This window comes from Odontomachus brunneus, unplaced genomic scaffold, assembly GCF_010583005.1.
Source record: "Odontomachus brunneus isolate Ranch 3 - 2012 unplaced genomic scaffold, Obru_v1 Obru_scaffold_067, whole genome shotgun sequence".
NCBI classification, from domain to species: domain Eukaryota; kingdom Metazoa; phylum Arthropoda; class Insecta; order Hymenoptera; family Formicidae; genus Odontomachus; species Odontomachus brunneus.
In genome coordinates, this window is record NW_022639517.1 from 1364947 (window position 1) to 1374657 (window position 9711).

The window sequence follows — 9711 nt, forward strand, 5'->3', positions numbered from 1 at the left end:
ATAATAATATTTTGAATAAAGATTTTCATACTTTTTCTTCTCTCTCTTTATATATATATATATATATATATATATATATATATATATATATATATAAATATTTATAAAATATTTATCATTAATATTATGTGCTATCTGGGTTAATACTTTTAATCTTGACAGTACTTTACGTAAGTATTTCATCACTTAGTATTACATATTAGTATTACATATTAAAGTAATATGTAAAGTATTACATATTAGTATTTAAATATTGACAATGCTCTACGTAAGTATTTTATCACTGAACGAAGTATTGTATGTCAATATTTAAGTTCTGAAATCATTCATAAGGTAGTATTTGTAAACACTAAACACTGAAATACTTGAGCACTAAAAGCTGTACTTGAATCACAGCATATTACTAAACACTGTACTTTTAATACTGAAAATAAGTAATTAATCAATGATTTTCAGTATGATATTTCTGTAAGGATTTACAAAACGAATTCACAGAATTTGGGTGATTTACAAAATCGGATTCTTGATGAAGCTGCTCTTATTCCTAATGATTATATTTTAAATGACGTTTTATCTGTTTAGGATAGGATAGTTTGTTGTCAGGTAAGCTGTTGATGATGGAGATTTTAATCAATTGCTATAAACCTTTCAGGTTTTGCTTTTGTTAGCTCAGTAATTACCGATCTTGTCTTCGTTGACTAGACAATTACCGATCTTGCTTTCCAGCCGTAGGCTGGACATCTTACCATAAAAAGTTCGATAACTTCGAAATAGTTTACTTAAAGTGAATAAAATTATAGTGTTTTGAAAGATTTGAAGAAAGGTTATAAGAATATGTAATAAAAAATAAGGAGGTCCATTTAAAAAAATCAAGGTAACCTTAAATGACTTTCTGATCTTAATGACGTCACCAAAGTCAAACTGATAAGATCAGTAAATAGATCTTTTTAAACTTTATAACTTGTATGTAAAACAGTTTTCTATAAAACTTATATTTTTCCGAGATATTTTGAAGTCCCGGTATTTTTTCCTTATCCTGTATATAAATAATACATTTAAATGTAATTACCTTATGATGTATCCGCTCTTTGTAACTTTCAGACCTGTTGATGTTTGACGTCTTTGGCTTACTGGAAATATTTTGCTGGACCCTAAGTAATCACAACAAAATATAAATTAATGTTCACGGTGCAAACTGGACGCAATAAAACAATAATATTTATTAAATGTTAATATATTTGCAATACTATTATGTAGAATAGAAAAATGAAAATTCAACAATTTAAAAAAATTCAACGATTTAGGAAAATTTTTAGGCAAATTTAGGAGAAATAAATAATTAAATAATATTCAAATTTAGGAAAATATCAGATAAAAAAGAACCAAAATTATAAATTTAACAATACGAAAAACATTAATTTGATAAACAGTTATTTTAAAATTCAACGTTTCGCGAGTTTAGGAAGTTCATTAAATCAAAGTGTCAAACCTAAAATATAATCATAAACATAGAATAAATATATTGTATCAGACTTGACGCAACACTAGTAATTTAATCGAGATAATATTAATCGAGATATGTCAAGACGGATCTAATTCAACGAACTTAGGAAAGTTACATTTTTAAAACATAAAATAAAATGATAAAATGTGAAGCTGATAGGTTTTACTATTAAAATTTTTAATAGCAGATCTTTCAAGCATTTAGCTGTTAAAACAATAACTATAAACTTAAGAAATAATTTTCATAAAAATGTACAATACAATAAGTAGATATAGATTAGTATTTTGTCATCTGAGTACGTACATCTCGGATATATCTTCTCGAGAAGAAGGATTGTCCATGTTATCATGATCGCTAGTTCCTCCTAAACCAAAAATTCGCGTTCTCTCGCAATTGTTGCGAATATTTCCGGTTAAGCCACCTGCGCGTTGTTCCCCTAGAATCATAAATTATAATCATTAATTATAAGTCATATTAAAATTTTAACTCGTAATCAGCAATTTTATATAAAGATTTATTTATTCTTTAGTGCTATAGTTTATCTTGTAATTTATATTTCAGTTGTCAAAACAATATTTTTATCATAATATACTATTCGTCACAGTTATTAAATTAATGCAAAGACTTTATTGCTTCTCTAATATATATCTCTTATTCTAAACGCTGTTATCGATGTAAAAGTTACTTTTTCCAAAAAGAAATCAAGTACACGTCCAAGCATCTTTTCCGTAAAATAACTCGTAAAGAAAAACTAAAAAATGTCACAAGTAAAGACAAAAATAATAATTCTTAGATGTATAATTTAAAATTCTACAAAACTAATAAAATAAAAAAATTACGCTGACTGGTGATGAAAAGTATATTATACAAAATATGACAAAAAATGAAGAAAAAAAAATTAATTTGATGCAAAATATTACCCGAACTAAAAGATAGGATATATTAAATATATTTTATTATAACCCAAACCAAAGAAGTTAATATTTATGTGAAAATCCTTAGACTACTACCCATACAGCACAAAACGTTGAAAAAACGTTGGTGAGACGTTACAACGTTGAAGACAGAAGTGTGGATGTTTTTTCTACATGGAATTTATGTTGATTTTTCACCATTGATTACACGATATAGCTGCAACATTGAATATATATCAAACAAAAACTACAATATTTTTCAACATTGCAACAACATTTGAGGAGCATTGAAAAATATCCAGTAAGCAAGAAATCATTAACGTTACTACAATGATATCAAAGAACCTGTAATATTGTAAAATAAATTATTTAATATTGTCAAATAATTGTTTAATATTGTATCAGACATTATTATGAACATACTTTGACCGCGATTTGGAAGTTTCAATAATGTTAAAATAAGGTTACTGTAATGTTTTAATCGGTAGAAATATTTTTAAGATGTTGCATTGATCTCAGATAAATGTTAAAGCAACATTTGAAAAATATATATTTTGTAATGTTTTTAAAACGTTTAACAACATTCAGAAAAATCATATCACTAAATAACATGTGAAAATTATTAAAAAATGTCCAAACAATGCACATGAAGTCAATGTTACTAAACATTAATTTAATGTTCCTTGCTTACTGGGTATATTGTTAAAATTAATTAACCATTTTTTATTATATAATAATAAAATAAATTATTATTAACTTTTATTATATTAATACATATATATTACGTGTTAAAAAAGATGTGAATGATCACGCAAGATATAGTAGATGAACTATAGTAGCCACATTTGCTCGTATATTAGATCAAACTGAAGAAAGTCCTCTATCTTTTTCCCAATAACTTTTTAGATTTTTAATTATTAATTAGATAATATTAATATATCGCGAGTGACCATCTGCCAATTTTCTTTAATTAAAAATTAAAAAGATATTTAAAGTGCCAACGTGTACAGACTGTCCCAGACTCTTCCTCACAATTTTTGTGGGAACGTAGAACGAATTGAGATAAACATAAAACTCCTTTACCGTTTTATACCCATACTGTTTTATACCGTTTTATAACCATACAGAAGTTATCTTTTTAAAAAAAGGTAAAAAAGAAGCCAAATGCATGTGCTTTGTTTCGCTTGCAAAAAATATTATAAAGTTATTGGTAACATTCTTACAAAAAGAAATTATATCAAACGGTTTACGTTAAGTGAAATTAATTTCTTACACAATATTGTTATAACTACTTTGTATATATGAACACTACATTAAATATTTACTAACTTTATTTTCTGATAATTACACAGAATTGGGAAAAAATACTTTTTAAAAGCTTATTGAGTAAACATTTTGTAAGCTTATTTAGTAAAAATTTTGGCAAAAATTTGTCACGATCCATAAGCAAAAGACAACGGATTGTCACGAACAATAAATTGTTTACGCCGAACAGCCACGAAACAAGCGCCGAACATCCGCGACGTCAACAAACAGCTTCGCTGTTTGCTAAAATTCGTATAAAAGCTGACGCGAAATCGAGATCAAGAGAGACCTGCCGGAGAGCTCCTCTGAAACGCTCAAACCGACTCGCAGTAAACCTTTCGCCTCACCGCTTCCTAGACGCTCCGTCGACCGAGTTGAATACGCGACATCGACATCCTCTACCTAACCCGTTCCGTTGACCGAGTTGGATACGCGACGTCGACATCTTTTCCATATACCGTTCCGTCGACCGAGGTGGATACGCGATGTCGACATCCTCCATCTAGCACCGCTTATTTCCACCGCGAAAACACCGATCACGCGCCCGAGATCGCCAACGTATTGAAGCGCTCTCGAGAATACGTAATCAACGTTAAACGTATCATCGCGCTAACAAAACCGCTCCGACATCGCATAACGCATCTCACGTATACAAGTCGCAAGACACACCGCGACAATAACCGTCCCGAAACCGGCTCAGTTAAAAGTCGGTATCAACAACAGTTTAAATCCCGCTGAGTATACAAACTCACAACGCGGGCAATAGAAGATCGCGAGACAACACCGACCGCGTCCCGCGAGCCTGGACGCTCGCAGCTGTCATCGCGACGACAATCAAGACTCACGACGTGAGCAAAACCACGGCCACGCACCAACGGCGTCGCGCTATCTGTAAATAATTGTAAATAGCGTTTACTTAAGAATATATTTTACATTTCTAATTACTTATGCCACTGCTTCTAATTTATTGAGCTAAACCTTGGACCGCACCGACTAAGTCTATCCCGCACGTAACACAAGAGCATTACAAGTTAAATAAAATTTCATACGCATACACAAAACACTTGGCGTGCCAGAAGAGATCGCATTAATATTTTTAATACTTTACAAAATTCTTTGAAGCGTATGTTATAAGAATAGCGTTAAAAGTGTTACATCCTGTAGGCTACATGCACCTTCACTCATACATTAGAATACATTGCGTAAGATCAGTCATTTACCTAACAGAATCCTAAAATAGATAAGTACACAAGGGCCTAAAACCTCGGAAACACATCATCCACACTGCGCATGACCATGAATCATCTCCTATCATGCAACCTAATCGAACATTCTCGAATTTTCCATTTTCTCCTCCAATCCAAGCTACTATCCTCACTTCAAGCACGTCATCTCCGGCCAATCCAGTAATAGTTATCCCCAAATTTCCTAATTTCCAAACCTAGTTGTTCCCTATAAAAATCTCAACCTACATCTCTTCGGATGGATTCTCTATACAGTCGTTGCCCATTCCTAGTCATTCTTGTCAATCTGATGTCTCGCCCTGAAAGAAGGGTATTCATTCTGGGAGCGGTGCACTTGAACACAGTACAATTGGACACGTTGCAAATGGACACGACACTTGACACACGATTCAATTGGACACGGTACGTTTGGACACGAGACTTTTGGGCACAGTTGTTTTTGGACACGAGAGAAAATGCACGACGTTCAGTTACATACCGTTCACTTGGACACCGTTCAGTTGCCCACTGTTCACTGGAATACAGAACAATGCGTGCTGTTCATTTGGACACCGTTCAACTTGGACATCGTGGAATTGCTTGCCTGTTCACTTGGACACTGTTCAATCGCCCACTGTTCACTTGGACACAGAAAGTTGCGTACTATTCACTCGAATATCGTTCACTTGGACACCGTTCATTTGGATACTGTTCACTTGAACATTGTTCATTTGGACACCGTTCACTTGAACACCGTTTAATTAACCACTGTTCACTTGGACACAGAATAATGCACACTGTTCACGTGGACACCATTCAGTTGTCCACTGTTCATTTGGACACCGATCAATTGCCCACTACATTAAGCTCACAAAAGACTGCGGCTCCCACCCGCCGCGATGCGGGGCGAAGCCCCCCAGACACATCGCTAGAAACAAGCACCTTTTTATTAGTATTGAACGGTGGGCAATTGAACGGTCCAAACATTTATTAATATTGAACAGTATCCAAATAAATGATGTCCAAATGAACGGTGTCCAAATAAACGGTGGGCAATTGAACGGTGTCCAAATGAATGGTGGGTAATTGAACAATGTCCAAGTGAACAGTGGGTAATTGAACGGTGTTCAAGTGAACGGTGTCCAAGTGAACTGTGCGCAACTGAACGGTGTCCAAGTGAACAGTGTCCAAGTGAACGGTGTCCAGCTGAACGGTGTCCAAATGAACGGTGTGTAACTGAACGTTGTGCATTTTCTCTCGTGTCCAAAAACAACTGTGTACAATTGAACCGTGTGTCAAGTGTCGTGTCCATTTGCAACGTGCCCAATTGTACTGTGTCCAAATGAACGCCACTCTTCATTCTGACACTCCGCCGTCTAGTCTCTAAATCCCAGAATCCATCTTGCTTGGCCAAGAAATCCTGGTTTTCCGCGACACAAGTGGCAAGACAGAGCGATACCGCACTCCGAGGCAAAGGGCGAGATTTTGATAGAGGCTACTCTACCCAGGATACGTATTTCGAAAGTTATTCATTTTATCTTACTTTATCCATTCCGTCGCGTTCTTTAATTATTTCAATAATTCCAGTAAGTCCAAATTTTATTTCATCCTTCGAGACTTACACTTTTGTTTTACTATTTTAATGAAGCATCAAGTGCGGTTCCACTACGTTGATCTAGACGTGCTCTCAGAATTAGAGCCACTATTCAATGTGCAGCATCAATCCTATCGTGATTTCTGTCGCGAACTCATATGAAGCGCCTTAGGCCAATACCTTAGCACGGACCAGTTGCTCATCTTCCCTCCTTACCTCCTGTCTCCTATAACTAGGTCCATCTCTCCCCCGCCTCCTACACCTTCATAATTCATTTTCGTACCCACTCTCACACATAGGGTGCGTTCCGTTTCCACGCATAATGCGCATGAAGCGCAGCGTTAGAGTGACAGAGATACGAGAGTGAGATAAAAAGAGAAGGAGATAACCTCTCGGGTGAGGTTATCGAACCCAGGTTAGGTTAGTTCTCGAACGCATGAACTGCATCAGCTCCGAGGTAGTGCGGTCTATGCGATTTCATGCGTTCGAGAACTAACCTAACCTGGGTTCGATAACCTCACCCGAGAGGTTATCTCCTTCTCTTTTTATCTCACTCTCGTATCTCTGTCACTCTAACGCTGCGTTTCATGCGCATCATGCATGGAAACGGAACGCACCCATAAATATACACATATGTAGATTTATACATCGCGGTTTATTTTATTACCGACATTGTAAACGCGTATGCGTTTTACATTGGGTCTAAATTAACACTAAATTTGTAACAATGTCCACAATTGTTTAAAATAAAAATAATTATGTATTTATTTATGTCGTGTGCCTAAGATTTATTGATATTTCCACCTCATAATTCAGTCGTTTCTAATCTAAATCCCTCTTTTCTTTATTGCTTGAGGTCCAGTCCCGAGTAAAGGGATTAAGTTCTCTGACTCAAAATCGAACCGCTCACCGTATGTTGTTGCACCGTATAAAGCGACTCTTCTAGCTGCTGACCGGCCCATCAATCTTCGTGTACAGCGAAGCTTATAATAAGTAGTAATAGTTGCGTTCTCCTCCAAGATATAACAAAAGAATGAGCATGCCAAGTATTTAGTGTATGAGTGTGAAATTTTACCCTGACACGCCAAGTGTTTTCTATGTATATGTGAAATTTTATTTATCTTTTGCCAAAATTTTTACTTTTGTATGTTTACTAAATAAGTTTTTAGAAATTATTTTTTCCCAATTCTGTGTAATTATCAGAAAATAAGGTCAGTAGTACCTAATGTACTGTTCATATATACAAAGTAGTTATAACAATATTTATTGTGTATGAAATTAATTTCACTTGGTGTAAATCGTTTGATAACATTTCTTTTAGTAAGAATATTACTAATAACTTTTTTTATAATATTTTTTGTAAGCAAAGTAATGCACATGCACTTGGTTTATTTCTTTACTTTTTTTTAAAAAGGTAATTTTTGTACGGATATCACTTCTTTTTGTATAATTATTAATAATCGTAATTATACAACAATATATTAAAGAAATATTTTTAATTATTATTTGGTTATAAAATAAGATATTTGTTAATTAAGCGGCAACTTGATTTCGCTTAATTTCGATGTCTGCAGCTTAGTTAACAAATTGCGAGTGAGTCAGAAATCGCTATCATATTTGGTTGCAATTATTATACATATTATATTGCATATAATTCATATTCTTTTATATTACATCATTTTATCAAATATACAGAGTATCCGAAACCTTTCTTGACACAATTCGTAGGAAAGTATTAGGTGGTGAACTTAGTTCCTGCGGCTCACAGTTAGATGACGTTAGTTGTAGGTGTAATTTATTTTGACATCTGGCTGCATTTTAGAGATTAGACATTTGTCAATACAATTCAGTGCGAAGAGATTCATTTAAGCGAGCAGTGCTATTTTTTCTTTTGATTAAATATGGAACGTGATAAGTTGTTTTTTCGACATGTGCTGCTTCATTACTTTGACTTGAAAAAAACTGCAGCTGCAGCTCATAAATTGCTTTTCGAAGCTTATGGCAATTATGCTCCATCGGAAAGAACATGCCAAGTATGGTTTCAGCGATTTAAGAGTGGTGATTTTGATGTCAATGATAAAGAACGCTCAGGCCAACCGAAAAAGTTTGAAGACACCGATTTGCAGGCATTATTGGACGAAAACTCTACTCAAACGCTCCAAGAATTGTCTGCAGCATTAAATGTTACTCCGATGGCTGTTTCCAAACGTCTACATGCAATGGGAAAAATTCAAAAGGAGGGAAAATGGGTACCACACGAATTAACCGCAAATGCCATTGCGAATCGCTTAAACATCTCTATTTCTCTGCTCGCCAGGCAGAAAAAGAAGAGTTTTTTGTGGCGCATAGTGACTGGCGATGAAAAATGGATATACTTCGATAATCCTAAACGAAGAAAATCATGGGTAGACCCTGGCCAACCATCGACATCCACACCAAAGAGAAATATTCATGGCCACAAAGCAATGCTTTGCATTTGGTGGGATATGCACGGCGTCGTTTATTATGAGCTACTCAGACCGAACGAAAGTATCACGGGGGATCGATATCAATCACAATTAAACCGTCTGAATGAAGCATTGTTGGAAAAAAGGCCAGCAGTAGCCAGCAATCGACGTAAAGTCATGCTTTTGCACGACAACGCTCGACCACACGTTGCCAAAGCCGTCAAAGAAACACTGATGCAGCTCGAGTGGGAAGTTCTCCCGCACCCAGCGTATTCACCAGACTTAGCTCCTTCGGACTATTACTTGTTCCGGTCGATACAGCACGGCTTGGTGGATACACACATCAGAAATTACGAGGATATGCGAAAATGGATCGACGAATGGATTCCATCAAAAGACCAATCGTTCTATCGTCGCGGAATCTACGCGTTGCCCGAAAGATGGGAAAAATGTATAGCTAGCGAGGGAAAATACTTCGATTAATGTATTTTTTGCTTTTGATGTCGAAATAAATGAGTTTTTAAACAAAAAAACCGCAGGAACTAAGTTTACCACCTAATAAAACCGATTAAACGGAACAGAAAAGTCATATAACATTTCGCGAAATTCACAATAGTTTTCAAATAATTACGAGGGTGGTCTGAAAAGTTTCCGACCTCAACGTGAAGATAGCAGCACTTGTAAATAAAAGCTAGTGAATTTCGTTGTTCATCTGTTGACAGTT

At 34.9% G+C, this 9711-nt stretch overlaps 1 protein-coding gene across 12 annotated transcripts in view; it reads right to left on the bottom strand.

Moving 5' to 3' along the window:
* LOC116846699 (rho guanine nucleotide exchange factor 11) overlaps window positions 1-9711 on the bottom strand; it is a 660614-nt gene that overhangs the window by 252804 nt on the left and 398099 nt on the right. For all 12 annotated transcript variants that reach the window (XM_032820895.1, XM_032820894.1, XM_032820888.1 and 9 more), the window contains 2 exons: window positions 1808-1940; window positions 1070-1151 (listed from right to left, as the gene is read on the bottom strand). In XM_032820895.1, the coding sequence (XP_032676786.1) occupies window positions 1070-1151; window positions 1808-1940 (215 nt within the window). The remainder of the gene's footprint in view (window positions 1-1069; window positions 1152-1807; window positions 1941-9711) is intronic.